Source organism: Hesperophylax consimilis, chromosome 11 (assembly GCF_061612785.1).
Source record: "Hesperophylax consimilis isolate HC1 chromosome 11, BYU_Hcon_1.0, whole genome shotgun sequence".
Classification (NCBI taxonomy): Eukaryota; Metazoa; Arthropoda; class Insecta; order Trichoptera; family Limnephilidae; genus Hesperophylax; species Hesperophylax consimilis.
In genome coordinates, this window is record NC_142846.1 from 8,440,616 (window position 1) to 8,463,690 (window position 23,075).

At 33.4% G+C, this 23,075-nt stretch overlaps 1 protein-coding gene across 2 annotated transcripts in view; it reads right to left on the reverse strand.

The window, feature by feature from the left end:
- Positions 1-570: 570 nt before the first annotated feature.
- Positions 571-23,075, reverse strand: part of KaiR1D (Kainate-type ionotropic glutamate receptor subunit 1D) — a 105,651-nt gene continuing 83,146 nt past the window's right edge. The window contains exons 7-13 of one of the 2 annotated variants that reach the window (XM_089637262.1): positions 18,826-19,005; positions 9,076-9,216; positions 7,525-7,723; positions 4,654-4,885; positions 3,911-4,026; positions 1,657-2,427; positions 571-725 (exon numbers count right to left, since the gene is read on the reverse strand). In XM_089637262.1, the coding sequence (XP_089493388.1) occupies positions 2,242-2,427; positions 3,911-4,026; positions 4,654-4,885; positions 7,525-7,723; positions 9,076-9,216; positions 18,826-19,005 (1,054 nt within the window). In that variant the 3' untranslated portion in view covers positions 571-725; positions 1,657-2,241. Of the gene's footprint in view, positions 726-1,656; positions 2,428-3,910; positions 4,027-4,653; positions 4,886-7,524; positions 7,724-8,596; positions 8,735-9,075; positions 9,217-18,825; positions 19,006-23,075 lie in introns of both variants that reach the window. The other variant, XM_089637261.1, reaches the window with a different exon arrangement.

The window sequence follows — 23,075 nt, forward strand, 5'->3', positions numbered from 1 at the left end:
TTAGGTGAACAATATTTCTTTAATTATTTTATCTAAATTATGTTGAATATGAGCACTTTAAAAAACAGCTACTAGTTTATGATCAAAGAGCTAAATATTTTAAGTTTTAAAAAAACTTTATAACACTTAATTCTCAAACTTTTACTGAAGTTTTTTTTTACTTGGCATTAAATTAGCTAAATACCTCACAAATCAAGTTTTTTTACACCTTTGATCGGAGATTACGTTAAATATTGTACGTATTTCATTGTTTTTTGAAAGCATTTTCGGGTTTCTACTGATTTTTAATATACTTATTGTCTTTTTAAATTTCACGTCTAACTTGCGTTAAACTTCCTCCTTAGTTCACAATTTGAATTTTTCTTTAATTTATTTGTAAGTTTTACATATTAAGTTCGTTATGTTAATTAGCTAGATTGATTATTATTTTGAGCCTGGATTCTATGTCAGCTAATTGTGGTAGGTTTCGCCTAACCTCCTCCGCCCTCAAAATCGGCGGAGAAGGTGACCGATCATTGTTGTCAATTGAGCGAGTCTTTGCCACCGAATCCGTAGTGCATGTAAGGGGAGCCAAGGCCGGTGGGCTGCCCGGCGCTGATGTCCGTCTGGCCCGTGGGCGGGGCCCTCTTCCTAGTGCCGCCCTTCACGCTTCCGCTCCCGCTGCCGCCGCCCTGGCAGCGCAGGGCCTGGCGAAGCTCAGATGCCATCTCGGAGCATAGGGATGCCTTCAATGAAACATTAAAGGTGAATAGAACTAATCATTAATCATTGTTGAAGGTTGTCAATAATAAATATTTAGTATTATCTGATTTATTTAAAGATAATTTAAGTTGCTACGAACATTGATAAAAAGTTAAGCAAGAACACCTTGTTTAATAAATAGTAAATAGAAGCAATAGAAAAAATAATAACACAAGAAGTGTCTTGTGGACGTATTTTGCCATTCAAATATTTATTTAATCATTTCTTAAATTTTCAATTAGAAACTCTGGATAGTTCGAGCTTAGAAGCTGCAAACACGTAAGAGAAAATCCTGAAAGGTGGTTCTTATTATGGTGTTCTTAAAGTGATCTGTACCTATTAGGTAAGGCGCACTGTAGGAGTAATTTTAAGAACATGACCATTGAATGCTGAATTAATTTTTTAAAGTTTTTTTTTATACTAAAGCGCACGTGAAGTGAAATAACACAAAACTGCGATATATAAATGTTATGTTATTACTATAATTATTTATGAAATTCAAATGGGATAGAAATCTTCAATGTCAGGCGAGTGTTAGTAAGATGAGCGCTGGGCTATTTTGCAAAATGGAACTATTCTTTCCATTCAAATTTGTGTGCAAGGCACTTCTAGTTTTATTCTTCATTCTATGACATAAATGGATTATTCATGCCACATCGACATGAAATCAAAGACAAGTGTACGTTTTAAAAGAAACTGAAAAAAAATTGTATTAAAGTATGTCGTAATTGGCATGAATATGAGAATGGTCTCAAATAAAGACATCTAATAATTATATTTGGATTATGTCCAAAATCACCTCAATGGCGCAAAATCACCTCAATGGCAATATAGATAGGTTTTAAGAGTTATGTTTTTCGCATTAAAATAAACTAAAATTAATTATTTAAATAAATTAAAGATACTTCGACTTACCTCCTAAATATATCGCCCACAAAAACCGCAAGGAAAGCAAGAAAAATACCCAGACAACTAAGATTGTAATTTTGTAAATTTTTTTGTAAGTTGGATTATCACATTTTCATAAAAAAATATATCCATAAAAACATAAAACACCTATGTTAAAAACTGGAAAGTAACCAAAAATAAAATACTCATAATAGAAAACATAAATAATAAAATATAATTACCATCATTAAAAAGATACTTGTGTTTTGGACGAATGTTCATAAGTCCTGAATAATTCGTGCATGAAAAAACATAAAAATGTCAGTCATAAAAATAAACAACGAAAAAATCATTAAATTAAAATAACAGATGAAAAAAATATTTATACACTATGTACTAGTATTATTATCAATTATTTATTATCAATATTTTTTGTGTCCGCTAATGTATCATTAGGTTTGGGACACAGTTTAAGCTTTTTGTACTTCTTCGCGTTCAGGATAAAGTGATTAGACCGTGCTTGTAGCCTAAACCTTCTAGCGTCCTGGTCTCGGAGCAGCATCAGAGGTGGTAGAGAACGTCTTCGTGCTCCGCCAGGGCGGTGATTTCGGGCTATGTGTCCATGAGAACATTTGTGCCTACCCGTTCCTCCACGGCCACCTTCCGCGACTTCCACACGAACTCGCAGACGGCTATGACGCAGGCGACTCCCATGCCGCCCATGAGGACCACGAAAACGCCGCCCACGTTCGCCAGCCCTAGCTCGTTGGCCGCTGAGGAGGACTTCGAAGTTTCATCCTGGAAATACCATAAAAAAATATTTTATTTACATAATATAATGCAGTACATCTTTTTTTGAAAAATTACTATAAAAAATTACCTATTCATTGGTTAAATTATTAGCTGAATAAAAATTATACAAAGAAAGCCATAATATTCAATACTTGTATCAGAGTCACAAAATTCTTTCAGTGAGAGCAATTCTGTGGTACAAAACTATATTTCAACACATAATTAACCCTTTTATATATAAACATGCTAGAACACTATCATAATACTTTTTTTTTAAGTTGATCTCTTTATTTACTGAAAATTTTACAATTTTTTTAGCCAATGTATAGATAGTCCCACAAAGCTGCCACATGGCTGCTTGTCTGCAGGTTCTATCTCAATATACAATTATAATACAATATAAGTCTCCCGTTATATAAAATAAATAACAGACTCTTACATACAATCATAGAACTCACTAAAGCGTCCCAAGTACACTGACACTTTGAATGACAATACGATAACGTACATTCAAAAGTACAAGACAATATAGCACACAGATAACACACATTCAAAAGTAAGACATATACGATTACACACATTGAAAGTGAATAAAATCGTACTGTAGCACAATGTATAGAATTTAGAATTAGAATTTAATAGAACTCGTTTTAACATTAATGAAGGACTTTTTGTACCTAAGCATACAAATAAATATGAAAAAAAACGTTAAAAAATATGATTCTCAGTTGTTTTAATAACCTGCTGAAATCAAAAATTGTGACCAAAACAAACAATTCGTGAAGGTACTGAAGACTTGGTTCACTGAAAGAATTAATTTGTGTTAGCTTCAAATGGTATATTATTCTAAAGACTTAAAATTGTTATTTATGTTTTAGTAATTTTAGTTTTTATAATTTTCTTTTGATATATTTCTGTAATTTTTTGTTTTATATAATTGTAAAAATGTAACTGTAAACTCACTATAATAAGATTTATAATGTAAAGAACCCGTTAGACAAACTGCTAAAAAGTATTTTATCAAGACTTTTTTGCCTTATATTTGTAAAGTGTGTATAATAACCTGTCAACTGTGGATGGGACACTTGTGTCCTCGATTAAAAATCGATGGAGTCTTTTTAACCCTTATTAACAAAGAAACTGCATGAAGAATACGTTTAGAATTGCTTGCTTTAAAAAAATATTTTTTATTTAATGTCTGCAGCTTCTCTGACGGCTTTGGAATAAATTATCTACGATTTTTCGGCGTGTTTTTTTTCTCAAGGTCATGGACGTCACCTTAGTCCACTGGTAAACCAATTTTTTTTATTTCATCACTTTTCATGATTTTATATCATTTTTTAAAGGTGTGTTAAATTGTTCAGTTACCTTTATAAACTACATAGAATAGTTCGCACATAGGGCGTTTGAAGTTTGCCTAGCAAATTAGGCCTGTACTCTAGTCGGCCTTGATAAGAAATAAATAAATACTAGAAATAAATAAACTTACTCTGCAAGATCCTCCCCCACGTTTTTCCTTCCACCAGCGTGTTTTGAGAATATGCAGTTTTCCTTCTTCTTGCAGCTTTAGAACTGCCCCGCTGATGGCCGTCCTATACGGAGAGTCTGAAAATAACAATAACATTAAAAATAATTTAAATTAACCACTGTTTCTACAACAATAATACTAAGATAACGACATTTAATCTTAAACTTTTTGCTGATTCCAACGTGCTCTAAATAAACATTGTTTTTTGCACTATCCCCACACAGGAGGCCCTGATGAAAATAATTTAATTCAGAATCTATGTCAATTTTGGGGATGCTATGTGGAGAGTCTTTTTTAAGGGAACGAAGAAGTGGAAGTACTGAGAAGATAAAAGGTATGATGGTTGGCTAGGAGTCTTGTGATCCGTGTGTCCAAAATTGACAGGCGTATGAATATATTCCTCCCACAGCGGCGCAAGGCGATGGGTCGAGAGACCAGTTGGAGAGATCAAAGGGTCTCTCTAAACCAGCGTCTCCTCAAACCAGCCTCTCCCTATCTGGCACACTACGAATTGGTGGGCAGGCACATCCTGAACACACCTCACGCGATGAACCCAGGCACCCCTACTAAACCACCAAACGTATCGAACCACTTGGAATGACCTATGGAGAGGTGTTGGTTCTCCAATAAAGGGTTCCCAGGGCTATGGTACCTAAACCCGCAACCCAAATTATTGGTATATTGAAAAGATTAGTTTGACTCACTTGGCGGCATAGCAATTCCATATCCCTTCGAGTCCAGCATGCCCCCAACTTGCGTGAGCTCGCAGTTCCTCTCGATTACGTACTCAATGGAGGTGGACTCCATCAAAAAAGCATAGCTTCCCTTGCCCTTGACCACACGTTCCACGCCCTCCACGTTGCTGGACGTGAACACCGAGGGGCGCGCCGATTCCATAAAGCTCCACATGCGCTGGTATGTTGAGAAGTTGGAATCCTGAAAATATATTAAATTTCAAACAAACAATTACTCAATTTTCACTGTGCTTACGTGGATGACATTTTCAAAATTGAATTCGATATAAAATAAATTATAATTTAAATCTTTTCAAATCCGGTGAAGCGAAATAAAGTACTCACGTAAGTATATTTAAAAAATACGATATTTTCAAAATGTTTAAGAAATGTGTAATTTTTTTTACATTTTATAGAAACTATATTAGTAATTTAAGTTAAAACAACTGGTAATTTGTTTTTTTTTTTTTTTGGAGCCAGTGAGACTATGGCATCCCCAATTGGGGGATGTTGTGAGGCTGAAGGTAAGTGGGGAAGGGAAAGAGGAAGGTGGGGAAGTACCTGGCTATTCAGATCTAGTCACTAAACACGGCTAAAGCCATTTGGAGCAACGTTTCAATTCTGAATGGTGGTCTTACACCAGGGCGATACTGGTAGTATCTTCCACTCTGGAACGTGCCGCAAATATACTATATATTATTTTAATTAATATTGTGAAATAACACAAATTAATCAAATAAAATTTATTTGCGCACGCCGGGTTCGAACCCGCGACCTTCGGAATGGCAGTCCAATGCGTTACCACTGGACTATGCCGGCCGTCAAAGTTGTTAGCAGCCCTTACAGACGTCACATCTTTTACCTTTTTAATCAATATAGTCATCTTAATTAGCATGCACCGATCACATAATATTTTCATTTCAAGTTGTCTTTTTTCCAGCTCCACGTCTGCTAAATGCAAACTGATTTGTGTTTTGAAAATAAGTTTATTGTTGATTTTCTTTAGTTCTATGAAGGTTTTATTCAAGTTCTGTTATTATTTCAGTTTTGTGAAACAACTGGCCAATAATGATATACTAACAGAACTTAAATAGAAACTTCACAAAACTTAAAATATAACTTTGAAAATTGATGAATTTTTCATATTCGGAGAAACAAGACCTCAGTTATAAAAAAAAGTATTTTCAGGATATTTTCTATAGATTAAAAATTATTAAGTTTATTGATATTTTAAAGCTTAATAGATAACGTTTAGGTACATGATGTTGTGAGATGGAAAAATGCGTGAACCTTATAATATATTTACAAAGTGAAATGCTGTGCAAATTTCATAGGCTAAAGAGCTCACTGTTTGAGAGATATGCTGCTTGAAAAAAACAGATTTACGCACTGCTAAATTTCATATTTATTTAAGGATTTTAAATTACGTATTCATAGTTAAGTATATAAATATATGCTGTACTATAGTTTCAGAATAAAAAATACCCATAGAAAATACAGTCATGTTTCAATTCATCGATAGAATATTAAATTGTCAGAAAATTGTAAATAACAGGTATTATGTAGTTACTTTCGACTTTCTTCACTCGTTCAATTATTCAAATTCATCCCATTTTCCTGAAAGGGTAGTTTTTCAGTACCCATTTCTTCTATGAGGCACATTCAGATGTCTCTATTTTATGTTACTCCTTGGCATTGGTCCATTTGTTTCTCGAGTCGTGTCTGGGGCGATCAATTGAACGTCTTCCCTTTGTGATTGGCCTAGAATTCTTTATAGTAATCAGTCCGTCGGTGTTCCGTATCCTGAGCACATTATCATCACCCATCAAGGATTATTTAAAAAGGAGTAACAGGGGTTCAACGCCGAGCGTATCTTATACCAATATATTTGCTAGTGTTATAATACATCAACCATCAGTGTGAGCACTAAAATGCCGAGCGGGCATCCATGCGCCAAGCGGCACTATTTTAGTAATAACTTACTTGTTTTATGCAAAATTTTATTTTTGTAAATTGTACCGTCTTACTAGATGAAATGTTTATGTATTTAAAATAAACATATATCTTATGCGGTTTCCCCAGAATAGCTGCTTATATTCGTAGAGATATTTTTTCTCTATAAACACGGCATAAGAAAAATAATCCAATGAAGAATTACAAAAAATATTCTTGGGTTTTATAATATGTTCCAGGTAAGTAAGCATTATTTAAAAGTTTAGCAAATGTCATGAGGATTTTCATGTAAATGAATAAAATAATGGAATTATGACATTTGACATGAAATTTTGTGACGCGCCTTTTCACACATAAAATAAGCACATTTTCAAGTGACGAAATGATAAACTAAAATAATATTAAGATTCATATTTCCTTGCCAAGCGAATAAAATATATTTTAGTATGCTAGGAGCATTTATTATTAATGGTTCAAAATACCATCAAATCGAGTAAAATCGGTAAGCTACTAGTAAATTCACTGTGGATTCGACGGCACACGACAGTTACAGATGTTAGAAATCCACGGTGATTTTCTTGGCACATTGGAGTTTAACTCACGAATCTAATTATGCATGAAACTATGTTTGGTTACGTAGATTCTGAAGACTGTGAGGGGATGATTATAATATTGGTAGACTGCCAAACGGGAAAACATTTTTTTCATGAAGTGGGTGCTCCAACAGATACCGGACATTTCGAGAAAAGAATGATGAAGATCTGAAGAATGGGAACGAATGGCTAGGGACTTAAACCGGTTGTGGAGCACACGAATACAATTTTTATAGAATGACAAAAAACAATTTATTTAATACAAATATAATATATTCCGAAAAATAGTACTTACCCTGAAAAACGCTGCCGTAGATCCTCCCCTAAGCGCCCCATACTTGATCTTAGTTTGTTTGGCTAGGTCCTCTGCGCTTTCAATGGGGGAATCCATTCGTTCCACAGTGAGGAAAGCCGCGAGGTTGGCAGTGTAGGAGGAAATCATAATCAAGGTGAAGAACCACCACATTCCTGCCACCATCCTCGTAGATACAGCCCTAAATTAGTTGATTTATTAGAAAAAAGACTAAAATTTAATTGATCTTTTATGAAATTTGTCTTGCTTAGTAATTTTATGGTGACGATGAAATATATTTTTAAGAAGTTTAAAAACGGGTGCCTTTGAAATTAAATTTTGTTTTCTAAAAAGGCTACAAGTAAGGTATGACCAATTTTGATCAATGAATAGATATCACATACTGTCATAACTGTTGAACATTTAAAAAAATATCATTTTGACAGATTTAATTCATATTTTGGTTAATCTGTAAAACATTGATTTGACTAATATAATCATAAATATGCAATTTAACACCCCGGGACTACAAGCAAATATAGTAGGCTTAGATAATTTTATATGGGTTTCTGAAAGCAAGTGGAAATACATACAATATTTCAAGAATAAATTTAAAAGGAAAGGAAATGCAGCAAAATTGAGACATCACATACAACGACACCAAAACCTAAATATACTTTTAGCTTTAGCCCGGGTTGTTAAATCAATTTGATAATTGTTCTTGTTTGTATTGTGTTGGCAGACTTTTCTAAATATTTTTGTACTTTTGAGTGTTTGGTAGATGTTTTCTTTATCAGTCGTATTTAATTCAAATGTTAATAAAAGCATTAAAGAAATAAACATTAAGTTATCATGCTTAATTATCGATAAGCTTATTGCTCGTCAGATTTATGATCATTCATTACTTTTATATAATGTTTATTACATCATTAGTTCTTCCTAACGATATAACTTTTTATCGAAGTTTCTACTAATGCTTCTAATATTCATTTTAGTTTTGGCTACTGATTTGACTGTTTTCATAAGTTTAATCTGTTAGTGTGCGTTTGTGAATAATCGCGTGGTTTGCACTTACTTCGGAGCGATGTCAGAACCTTGCTGCATTAGGGATCCAATGGTGAACCAAAGGGAGTTGAGAAGAGAGAACTGATTCTCCAAAACCTGGGGCTCGTCCAGGCAAGGGTGGGGGTTGTCCCACTCGTAAGGGCTGAACCTGAGAAGGTTCAACATAAAAGGACAGGTGTTAGATGTTGTTTCAAAATAAGAAAAAAAGATGAATAACCCCGTGTTCCGTCGAGAATACGACATTATTTGTTATCTAAACGTACCATCTTTAGCTTGATCCCGAAGTCAAAAAAAAAATTCGTCTCAAGTTTGGGAGATTTGGAACACAACAGAAAACAATTTGTTTTTTAAATCACATCTACTGCAGCAACAAAAATCATATAAGATCGGTTGAAAAGAGTTTTTTGTTGGTTTGATTTTTCTCCCATTCTTGAGACGATTTACACCACTTGCAGCAAAGCTGAGTGCATAGGTTTCTTCGTTTCTTACTTTGGCAAGAAGTCACAACTCTGTTGCATGAGGGATCCGATGGCGAACCAGAGGCAGTTGACCATCGAGAATATGTTCTCCAGCCTGTCAGGTTCCGATGGGTTGCAAGGGTTGGGTTTGTGCCACTCGTAAGGGGTGAACCTTGGGTAGTACATTTAATTAAAAATACACAGAATATATTTAAAATATGATTTAAGAGTTGAACAGAACTTTATTCAATATTCAAATATGATTTAAGATTTTCATGACCAAAAGTATTTTTGTTATTTGTTTTTGGGGTGTTATGCCGTGTTGCGCTTACTCCTTCTTTAGCCAACGTTTCGGACAGCATTGAAGTGTCCATCATCAGGGCAGATGTGTTATTGGCGAAACGTTGGCTTAAGAAGGAGTTAGCGCAACACGGTATAACACCCCAAAAAAAAATTATTCAATATTATTCATGAATACACCCATAAATATTAATACACTTGGAAATATTAATATATATGTATGATTACAATAACAAAAGAGATAATAAAACACTTATTATAAATATTATTATATTTTCATTCAAATATCAAAACCTCCTTCATACTAATTCTACTTTGTGACATTTTTCTCGGAATACTTTGTTTGATATCACTAAAACATGATGAACTCTCTCTTTGATCTTAATATTATTAAAGTATCACTATCACAAAGGGTAATAATTCTGTAATATTAATTTTATAATTATAATGAGTTGGTACCTTCCCAAATCAAGTCATTTCTTAAGATTTTATTTAGTTCTGGCTAATTTTTCTTTTGCTCGATGTTATTAATATACCATCATTATTTACGTTTAAGTTTTATTATTAACGTAAAAAAAAAATCTTTAGATCAATTTCCCTCAGAGCCTATGCCATCTTTTGGGAGCTGTGTAAAGGGTGTTTTTATGGAAAATAAGGAGATGAAGTTTTGGTAAGGAAAAAGGTATGAGGGTTGGTACGAAACTATCGATCAGTGTGTCCAGAACTGACGGACATATGAATCTATCCCTGCCGCTGCAGTGTAGCGTAGGGAGATGGGTCAAGAGAGACCATTTGGAGAGGTCAAAAGGTCTTCCCAAACCAGCCTATTCCGATCTGGTACGCCACACAGCTGGTGGGCAAGCGCATCCTGAACCACTCTGGGCAGGGGTTTTGGCTATCTAATAAATGGTTCCCGGGGCGGTGGTACCCAAAACCGCCTTCCAAGAAAATAATCTTAGTCTACAGCAAAATAATTTCCATGCGGCTCAAACAGTTCAAATCCATCCAATTTTTATTTATCCTCCTTATTCCTTATTAATTAAAATAAATTGTACATTAAGATAAAATCTTTATTGTAGCCATATATCAGCTTTGCAGAACCACTTTTCGGTTGTTTTTTTGTAAATCCTGAATTATCTAAACTAAAGCTTAAAAAAATATTTACAACAGTTTTTTCATAAAAAAAAGAAAAACATTTAATTCAATTAAAAATATTATTTATTCTATGTAATTAATGTTTAAAATAGCTTCTTACTTCTAAATAGCTTCAACAAATATTCTCATTTTTGCTCCGACTGTATTGATTTACTCGAACCAAAAGAAAAATAATGATATGGTAACAAGCACTTAATTTTTGCAAGTGGTAATTTCGTTAGTGCTTACAGTAGTCGTTTAAGGTTGTGATGTAATAAATGCTGTCATTCTCCATTTACATACAAACACCTTTCAAGTATGACGGCTTCACATTATCATACGAAAATTGAGCTGAAACAATCTAACAAATTATTATATACAACAATACGAATATACACATTACTAACGTGTTTGAATCAGCTCCTGCTAAAATATTAAAAAAATAACGAATTTAAATAGATCCTGATCATAAGTAATACGTTACTCTAGTGCTAATTTAGTAACAGTGCAGTGAAAGTAGTGCATCACTCCACATACGTGTTGTGTCAACTCAAAACCTAAGTTTATTAAAAATAATCCGCCATTACCGCTATTAGGTACCTAATTCCACCGAGCGCGACTTACTACTCTAGTGTGACTGTGTGCGTGTCCGTACTAGCCGCTCAGCGCAAGTACTCACTCCTTCCCGCCGATACAAGTCAGGGCAGCTAAACCTATCTCGCCAGCTACTTTATCATGGACTCCTGCGATACATATGCATTCATCACATTAGCAAACAATATTATACGTGATTTAAATACGACCATCATGGATCCCACTAATAAATTTACTAAAGAACAAATGGGTAAATTAACGCCTCAACTCTCAGTGCTACTAGGCAATATTAGTTTGGTTTCCACAAAAGTTGGTTTTCTTGAAGGTGAATTGAATGCCTACAGGAACATTTCACCTAATCATTCCAAAAATTTATCAACTACCAACATCGAAACGGAACAACTAACAGGAATTTGCGAAACTTTGAATGAAATGGACGAGAGAAAATCGCGATCTAAAAATGTAATAATGTTCAATGTTCCTGAAAGCTCGGGTAATTCTCAAACTGCAACAATGAGTGAAGATCTGAATAATGTCAAGAATATTCTTAACAATGTTGATAATGTAGATACCTCGCTAATTAAAGTGTATCGATTGGGTAAGAAGGACACTAATAAAACACGCCCCATCAAGGTCGAACTGTCCGATAAATATCAAACCAGAACTGTTCTACAGAAAAAAGGAATACCGTATGGAAATGTAATTATCAAGACCAAGAACGACTTAACAATGCTTCAACGGCAAGAAGTACAAAACTTGTGGAAGGAGCTGGAAGATCGAAAAAGCAAGGGAGAAAATAATTTAATTATCAAATATATCAACAATAGACCCAAAATTATAATAAATATACCAAAAAACTTATAACCGCGCCACGTTACATCTTCTACCAGAACGTCAGGGGACTTCGGACTAAACTCAGTGACTTTAGAACTAATGCACACACCATCACACAGGACATCATCATACTCTCTGAGACCTGGCTGGAACCATCGATATACTCAGCGGAGCTCGGTCTACCTAACCACAGTATCTACCGAGTTGACCGAAATCGGAACACCAGCTCCAAATCAAGAGGAGGAGGCGTCCTGATAGCAGTAAATAAAAAAATTTCATCGAAATTATTAAAAAACAAAAACAATGATGTTGAGCAAATTTTTGTAATGTTAAACGATAAATCCAAAAAAACTATCATCGGATGTGTATATATTCCACCAAATTCTAATATAATAATGTATAAAAATCACTGTGAAGATGTCGAGCTACTCAAATCTAACCACCCTAATCACAATATTATAATTTGCGGTGATTATAACCTACCTAATTGTAAATTTAATGATTTGGATTACTTACCATTAACGGCGTGCGAGAGAGAAATCTTAGACATGTCGAATTATTTAGGTCTATTTCAATGTAACAATGTGCTGAATTGTAGTAATCGGACACTTGATTTAATTTTTTCTACTGATGAGGGTATAAAAGTCTATGAGTCAGCCGAATCCTTTGACCCAATTGATAGTCACCACCCTCCACTTACAATACTAGTACCTATTACAATAGAGTGTGACCCTCTAATTAAAAATTGTAGTCGTAATTTCATTAATGCTAATTACCAGGACATTAATCATGCACTTAACAAAGTAAATTGGTCTGTTCTCAAGGAAAGTGATCTCAACTATAGCGTAGAACTATTTTACTCTCAACTGAATAGTATCATTTCCGACACAATTCCTCTAATTCATCATAAAGTACGAAAGTATCCGATATGGTTCAGCAAAGAATTAATTCAGTTAATTGTTATTAAAAAAGAAACACATAAAAAATATAAAGAACACAGAACAATTCCCAACTATACGGCATTCAACAATATTAGAAGAGATTGCAAAAAAATGACAAAAAGATGTTATAAAAATTACATTAATTCGGTTGAGAACACGATACTTCATGATGTAAAATACTTTTGGAAATACACAAAATCAATGAAAAACAATGATGCTGGTATTTCTGGTAATATACGTTACAGACAAAATAGCTCCAGTAAAATTTATGAAATTGTTAACATGTTTGCTGATTACTTTAAGGACGTGTATGAACCTGATATTCCAGATGACTTAATTCCTTACTTCAATTCGGATATAAATTTACACTTATCGCAAATACACATTGATATTGAAGACATTATAGTCTGTATTAAATCACTTGAACCCAAAACGAGCTCGGGACCTGATAAGATTCCTTCCATCTTACTTAAGAATTGTGTCCAAAGTTTATCTGTTCCGCTTAATATACTGTTCAACAAGTCACTCTCCACAGGACACTTTCCACAAATATGGAAACTTAGCTACCTAACTCCTGTATTTAAAAGTGGTGATAAATCCTTTGTTGAAAATTATCGGCCTATCTGTATTCAATCGTCTATACCTAAACTTTTTGAGAAATTGATTCTTAAGAAAATCAGCTTCTTTGTAAACTCTTGTATCGCAACTTGTCAACACGGCTTTATCTCCGGCAGATCAACTTTGACTAACCTAACATTATATGAAAATTTTATTTCCAATGCACTTGCCAACAAACAACAAGTTGATTCTATATATACCGACTTCAGTAAGGCGTTTGATAAGGTCTGTCATAAAATCCTCATTAATAAACTTTTGAAACTCGGCATTAATGGAAACCTTTTATCTTGGTTTAAGAGTTACCTACTTAGGCGTCAGTTAACTGTCTGTATTAATGATCACTTATCCTACATGTTCGAAGCTACCAGTGGCGTACCCCAGGGTTCGCATCTTGGTCCTTTACTTTTTAATTTATTCATTAACGACGTAACAAACATATTCACCCGTGTTCTCATTCTAATGTTCGCTGATGATATGAAGATATATAGAATTATTGACAATATCGAGGACTGTCTAACACTTCAATCTATTGTTAATAGCTTTTACGATTGGTGTCTTAAAAACAAATTAACTCTTAATGTAAAAAAATGTCAACTTATGAGATTCCACAGAAAAAAAAAACCCATTTTTGTTCACCTACTTTCTCAATAATCACACCTCATTATCTGTGGATGAAATAAGAGACCTTGGTATAACATTTGACACTAAATTAACATTCATTAAACACATTAATAATATAACCAGTAAAGCAATGCAAATGTTAGGATTTGTCTTACGGATTTCAAAGGATTTTAAAAATTTAAAAACTGTCAAATTACTTTACACTTCACTTGTTAGAAGCCAACTAGAATTTAACACCACCATTTGGAGTCCTTACTACAGTGTACATGAGAATTCCCTTGAGCGAGTCCAACATAAATTTTTACGTTATATTAATTTTAAATTGGGAATATTCGTCGAAAACATTAATTACCCCTCTCTGTTACAATTATTGGGACTCGATACATTAAAAGAAAGAAGAATTTGTTTTGACCTATTTTATTTATTTAAAATCGTTACCAACCTGTTGAACTCCCCTGAACTTCTTTCGTTAATATGTTTCCATGTACCTAGTCGATCAGTTCGTTTCAAATTACCCTATCATTGCAACAATACAGGATCTAACGCTGAACTCAATTCCATAATAAATCGCCTACATGTACTTGGTAATAAATATGTTTTGGATGAATCTATAAACATTACTAGCTTAACCTCATACAAACACTATTTAATTAAAACTGTATGTCAGCGCTTCTCAGATTGATTATAATCAAATATAGTTTTAAAGTATTAATTTATCCGGGATTTATTTATATGAATTGTTTATATATTTATATATATATATAAATATATAAACAATTGTTGTATTGTATTTATAATAACTATTTCTATTGTTCTCTTTTATGTATTTTATATTTATATTTTTTTTATCTATGTATATTCTGTATTAATATGTATAACAAATGTTATTTTTTTGTAAAAGCCGCTATAATCGGCGTTAATAAATAATAAATAAATAAATAAATAATTATTACATAAATCTTCCAAGATAAAAAAAGCCGCCAATGGGTATTGAACTCGTACTTTATGATTGCCGGTCAGTTGCACGGAACCACTATGCTACGTCCGCTTATTTTTAACCGCCAAATAATGCAATACATATTAGTATTTCATTCAACAATTATTGCTTATTGATTTTTTTCGCGGAAGATTTTTTAGAATTATATTTGTATTTCAGGCTAATAAATATTGCTTATAATAATTTGTTATCCTTTGTGCTTTGCATAAAAACCTTGTCTTGTAAAACATAACTCTTCATTAATCTTTAATTAAGCACAATAACTAGGTGACTTGTTTCAATCATGGGTGACCTTTACATTTTTATTAATAATTTATATAATATGCTACTTATAGTTTTATTATTTGATTTAATTACTATTAATTAATCTCTTAAATATATATTATACTATTTTTAGGTCATGTCTAGCATAAATATCTTTGCATTAGGTTTGATTTATGTAAGCAGAATATGATCGAAATATTAGTGAAACGCCTTGTATTTCAGTTTCTCAGAACGAACATGTTTTGCTCGCTATTACAAATTTTCATTGGATGACAAAATCAATGATTTCACCTGAACAGAAATTGCGAATATTGGTAAACAATATATTTTTTTTTATTTTTTTTTTTTTTTATTGAAAATTTTTTTGATACATATATATACAGGTACATACATAATAACAAAAAATAAAAGAGAGTAACAAAAAAATCCCACAAAGGCGAGGCCTGTGCGTGGGCATTATTATTTGTATGTGGATATTTAAAACAGTGGTTTAAATAAAAATAAAATATTGTACATGGTGATTGATTTTACCGTAATTTCAGTTACTTTTTACTAAAATTCCAAAAATATTTAAGTGCTCAATGAATATTAATTGGTACAACAAGTATTAATTGATACAACAAACACATAGCAGACTTTATTATATATCTACTCTTAAAGCTAATTAGTTGTAAGTATAATTCATGGCTTTGTTAATAACATATAAGAAAAAAATATCTATTTTGGCTGTTTTGAGCCAAGTTTTGATATATTTTTTATATGAATGAAGATTTTGACGAGTGGTCTCTTTAAGGGTTGAACATACTGAATTATAGATTTTCGGAGCAATAAAACTAATGTGTCTCTGGGCCTGTCTAGTTTTATATTATATTATATTTATATTAACTGTAGTTTTTTAATTAAACCTTAAAAATAAAGACACTAATAATTAGGGTAGGTTTTATCAGAAATACGCAAAACGTTAAAGGTAACAAAAAAGATCGGTAGGAATCTGTTAATGTTGTTTAGTAAGAAATTGACGTTCTACCATGTATACCGGGTAACTCATTGATTTGTGGTAAGGGGTAAAGCTCTCGATAAGAAATCCGGTGGTTGTAGGTTCCAATTCCGGCGTGCGCAAGTAAATTTCTTTTGTTTTATAAGCAATAATTATTAGCCTGAAACACTCATCCACATTGAAAAATCTCCTGATAAAAGATACATGACGCCAACGGGACATGAACCCGTGTCATTTCGATTTCCGGTCGACAGCTCTGACCACTGAGCTATGGCGGCTTATCTCTTATCCACGAAATAATTCAATATATACTAGTGTTTCATTCAACAATTACTGCTTGTTACATTTTTTCACCTGAAAACAACCAACTTTATTTTGATTTAGCATAAATTTAAAACAGCGATTCCTCTGATTGTTCGGAGTAAAACATGTATACGCCATTTTGCTTTATGATTATTTTAAATTTTTTTCAATTAAACATCAAAACATAATTCCATCACACGTCACCACTGGGTACAACCTAGCATATCACGTGATACACATTCCGTCTCGTTCCAGCAGCACCATATAGACGAGACAGAACGCTTATTGCTACGATGTGTCGGTGTGATTAGAGCGACGTGTGAGCAAAATGACGTCTTCATTTGTTTCTCCAAAATGCTCAATGTCATTAATAGCACGTATATTTTGAAAATTAGGCACTTTTATTTATCGTCCAAAAAAATATTTGTCGTGGTTCATATAAAATATGTATTGTAAATATTTTTTAAATACATAATTTATTCGTAGGGAATTTAAGCAATCCGATAAATTTTTAATGTGATTTCTGCCAAGAGTCCCAACTGCTCCCAACCGACTGGAGACAGTGAGACTATGGCATTCCTAGTTGGAGTATGTTATGAGGCGTAATGTAGCGGGGAGGGGAAAATAGTCGGGAAAGAGGAAGGTGTGGGAGTGCCTAGCTATTCAGATCTGGTTACCAAACACGGCCATGGCCATTTAAAGCAACTTTTTTAATTCTGAATGGTAGTTTTACACCAGAGCGATACTGGGAGTAGTTCGAGAAATTTACTTGCTCACGCTGGGATTTGAACCAGCGACCTTCGGCTTGCTAATCGATAGCCTTACCCCTCAACCATGGAGGGGTATTGATATATTGGAGAAAATCTAAGAATTGGTTGATCTTTGAAAACGTAAACTTGTTTACGAGAATGCTGGGAAAATGCTGTTTATTTTATTTACCACCAGATTTACATTGTAAGGTAATTCTTGAACGGAATATAGACGAATCAACGTAATAAGATGAAGCCTTCGAACCTTCTTATTTAGGGGAAAAACAAATAAAACAAATTTGTTGTAAACAACTCACTTTCATACGAACGATGTATTTCTAACATCTTGATTCAGGAAAAGTTAACCTTTCGAACCGGACGTATATTGCAAGGACACAGATAGGATCATTCTAGAGATACACCAATATATCTCAAGAGTCTAACGGATATTGGAGTATTTGAAATACTGCATTTTTATGTATTTTTATTGGGATAGTGAATATATTGAATTATAAATGAAAGGAAAGTGTCCAGAAGAATCTCGTTACTCATATTTTAAAACTAAATCTAGTTTGACAATATAACAAGCAATGTTTCGATTCTGAACGTCGCGCTTCGGTTAATTTGCCTTTATCTACTCTGGAACGACGTGAAAATAACTGAAAAGTAAATTATCTTTATTCTAGATGATTTGGTAAAAAAATAGTGTTGTTTGGTACACAATTTATATATTTTGGCTTCCGTCGCTAAGCAGTTGGAAATTTTATTTGATTAATTTGTGTTATTATTTTAAAAAAATTATAAAGTATATTTATATGGTGAAATACCAACATTCTGAATCGAAACTTTGCCTAAAATGGCTGTGTTTGGTGACAAGATCTAAATAGCTAGGTACTTATCCACCTTTCTTTTCCTCATTTCTTTTGTTCTTACTACTTTCAGCCTCACTAAATAATCCAATACACGTCATACACAAAGAAAAATTAATATTGCTGATTTATTGAAAATTTCTTCAAATTATTAATCATCCTGTTAAAAACGAGACCCTAGGCCGCTTCCTGATAGAGTGGTGATAGATTCGTAATCATCCTCCTGCGTTTGTCTTAATAATATATTAAGACGAAATGAAAAATTTAGGACTCGTCTTTTTTAAATTTTAATCGTGACAAAGCATAGGTATTTTACTCAAAGTTTTTTCAGGATACCTGTCAATTCTTTCGTTAGTGGCCTACAATCCCGTTTTTAACGAGAATACGAATTATTTGAAGAGATTTTTATCTCGATGTTTTCTCCTTGTAGTCTTACTAGCTCTAGGCATTTGAGAGCAGTTGGGATTAAAAAAGAAGAATGAAAAGTGTTACAGCTCGGTGATAAACGTACTAGATACCAACATAGAAAATTTTTAAGAAAATTCTGTAGTACGACGTACCTGGCGAGGATAAACAGCAGCACGGACACGCCGAGGTAGGCAGTGGCCATATAGATCCACACGTCCAGTGAGAGCGGGGAGAGGAAAGAGAAAAGATTGGGAGGCTGCTTGATGGGCTTGCGGTACAGAACTGAAATCCCGAGGTTCATGAATGGCATCGTGAAGTCCACCACTTGTTCCCTGGAAATGTAAACAAGTTTTTAGAATATATAAGTAAATTTAAAAAAAAAATCATTAGTTTCATACACATCAGCGCACAACGCATCTTGAGCCGCTCCGAACTATCAAATGAATAATTAAGCTGACACATAAAATAATGTCTAAAATCAATATATTGGGATTAATGGTGTATTCGGGCTCTCCCATCAATGGATCAGCCTTGTCCACAGCATACTCCTGGAGCTGCGTTATTGATAGATTTATAGGAGGCAATCTCTACTCCAATTTATTATAATTTATAGAAAGGCACAGCGAATATATTGTCAACAATGAGTCACCTCATACATTCCTTTGACCCTTTCCCGCAAACGAGTGCAGCTGCTTTGGGAAGGGAATATACTTCGTTACTTTTGGACGCTTGCCCCGAACCGGTGGCCTGAGGAGCAAAGTATATTCGTTTCTTTGGTAGCTAATGCATTTGCGACGGGGATCGAAGGAATACAGCTAGGTAATTCAGGACTGATTTTATATTCGTTTAGCTATTTTACGAATGTGCAAGTGATTGCTTGGACTGTGACAGGACGCAAAATAGTTATAACTTTTTGCTGTCTTATCATCATTATAGGAAACTGGGTGATTTTGTCAAAAGGGCACTTGAAAACACTTTTGGTCATAATAAATTATTGATTTAATACATGTGTTTTGACCCCTGTTATTTTATTTTTTGTTAGAGCATTGCCGATGAGTTACAAAAATCATTTTAAGACGAGAAGAATTTATAATTAGTAGGTGGGAGTTAAAAGGCACATTTTTAAATCGATATTTTGATATCAAAATTATAAGTTTCACATACAAAACAGTATAAAAATAGAATAGGCGAGGTTGCGAAGAACAAACAAGAAAAATCAAAGAAATAAATATAAAGGGATATACACAATTATTATTGCAAGTTGGGAGCACCTCAGCGCGTTGAGCGCCTCTAATCAGAACGTAGCTATTGATTAGTTGAGGGTCGTGTGACAGAAAGAAAAAGTATGCATTAATTATAAAACATTAGATTTTCTGCCTTGAACAAGAAGAATGACCACTGGATATAAAAAAAAGAATTTTAAAGAGTAGTAAAAAATATAATACTGATTTGAAATTGGCTACTTATCATTTTGAAACCCTGTCATATAAAACGTGCAGAGCTATAGCAAAATATACATATATTATGTTGAGGCTAGATTTACTATATTGGATTATTAATGGTAATCTCTAAATTCTTTGCTAAATGCATATTTCCTCTCTTTCTACAAAACTAAATTGAAAAAAAATTTGGTTTTGTATTTTTCACAACAATCACTCTCCTATCCACTCGAGTGATGTTCGGCATTTTATGCAGAGTTTGCAACACGTTTTGAGTGATTTTCGGCATTTTATGCCGACTTTGAAAAACGTCTTGAGTGATCTCACGCCGTAATTTGTCATTTTTGACTATAATCGTAATAGAATTCAAGCTATTGCGATTTTTTAATATTTTTTTTATTAATCCTAAAAATATAACATTTATGAACTTTATAGTACTAAAATCAGTTTATGTGTTTCCGTATTAAAACTCATAGATATGTTTTTTTAAATGAGGGCGAGAAATACCCACCTCGAACGCCAATCACTCAACTCATATTTCGGTTATTGACGCGAGCACTCGAGTAGTTATATAGCAGGAAACTCAAATTCAGTAAAGATTAATGCAAAGTACTGCAACTGTTCATTCAAGTAAAAAAATAAAGAGAAATAAACTGTCCTTGGGCGGGGAATGTTTTGGCTGAAGATCTTTTGAGAACGGTAAAGTTGTACGATATCATTGTCTGCGTCGCTGCCTCTAAAGTGAAAATAGCTACGACGTCGTTCATCTTCCGGTAGATGTGACGTAAGAAAAATAAGTTTAAAAAAATTAAGTGCTTTCTGGTATTTAAATTCTATGCAGTTAAAATATCAACTTGAGAGCAATATATTCAGGAGAAAATACAGAATAGTTGACGTCGGTGGAGAAAGCCTGAAAGAAAGAAAGAGAAAGAAAGAGAACTGCAATAAGCCATTTTTATTTGGTTTCCCGCGCTATTACAGAGCTTTAAGGACGTTTGCCTAAGGCTGCATTCACTATTTTGTCTCTTCCTTAAGTCATCGGTGGTCGATGTTCGAAAATTATTTAGTAATAATTTTTTTTTTTTAATTTTTTTTTGTCTTCATGATTCATCTTGACTTTATCCTGTAGGTACTCACATACTAGTTTTAAACTAAACATAACAACAGTAAAAAACTGCTCAATTACTAAATTAATAACACTAACCCCAGCTATTTACGGAGGTACAGGGGATCGATTCTCGACGAAGTTATTCCAATCGCGCAACGAGTGGTTCGACCTAACCGCTGTTCGAGTCGAATGACTTTTGACATATGTAAATTTGTACCTTCTACGAGACTCAAAAATAAGAACGTTGACCAATGTAAGTTTTTTTGATGTTGATTGCGAGCGGCCTGGATTGCAAAAATCAATACCCAGGAAGAACTTTAAATTAAAATGTAGATACAAAAGAACAAACTTACATATAAATAAAACGTTCCAATATCTATACCAGAATTAGTATTACCCACTATTTATCAATAATTGAACTATATTTTTTATATAAATAAAGATCTTGCAACCAAAACCGAGTAATAGAACTTAAAAAAAATAAAAATAGCAGTAAAATATATCATCGATACTTTTTGAAAAATAGTCGATTCCACTTTTACCATAAATTACTTTTTGGTGCAGTTGTTCATATTTCACAATGCTAACTCTATAACTGCCAAAGACTGTCATTTCCCAATGTATGACGGTAAACGAAATATAAACACCTAAATATTTTAATTCTATATCTCGATAAAAGTTACTAGCAAAAACAGTCGCAGATATTTGTTTGCTGTACTGGACGACAAGAAGTTTTCCATTAAACCTTATCTTCTGACCATATAAATACTAGCTGACGAGTACCCGGCGTTGCTATGGGTTATCCTTAGGAGAAAGACATTTACCATCTTGGACTTTTGTGTAGGTCTTTTTAAGATATATAATTCCGTCGTAAATTATTTTGATGTATCTCATAAGGCTTAGCCAGCTTTAGCAATGTAAGCGCCCAAAACTTTTTTTTACAAATGGTTGAAAAACATCGAATTTTTTCCACTTTACTCCAGGAAGAAGTTTCTAAATGATAGTGGAAACCCTATCAAAACCCGTTGCATAGTTTAGAAGAACTAAACGCACAAATAGATAGACGCGGATAGCGATTGTGTTTTATACTATTTAATTGATTGGTGCAGTGTGTACTATGGCGTGTCCGAGTGATTTAGACACATGAACTATCCGATCCATTTTGGGGCTTTGAATTTGACAGTCAATAGTTTCATCAAGTGCGTTTAGCTTAACTTTAAAAAATAATTTTACTTTACGTAATGTATTTTATTTTTTATTAATATTTTTTTGTTACTGTCCTTTTTTTACACAGATCGGTATCTAGCGACTTTATTAGATTATATTAGCTGTAAATATCAAAGTTTATCATGAATCAGACTATACTGCCAGTAACTACAGAATGTCTAACTACATATGTACAATGTTTAAAGCTCTTTTTCATTAGACAGCACAAGCAGGTTTTGATTAGAAGTTACACGCAAAAGGCCTACGTATAGTTGCCCATGTGAAAAACAATCAACGCTCAAATCCAAACCTGCAACATGTATTCAATATTGAGCACAATGTCTACAGAGTAGTATGCTTATGTCGGTGCATCAATCTTTGATTTACTAAAGTTATTTACCTTGCCTACTAGTTCGTTAGTAGGTGACGGAATTGTTCTCTCCTCGAATTAAGGTTTAGTCTTACAACTTTTGTTATTAATAATATCGGGATAAACATTGTCGACCATTTCATAAAGGTTATTTGCCAAAACGCAAAGGTTTTTATTGTCTATCATACTGTATCAGAAGTAATTTTTAGCGGGAATGTCGCGTTACGGTTCGGCCCACTTCCAAAAGTGTAGCTGCAATGCCAGATAATGTGACGGCTA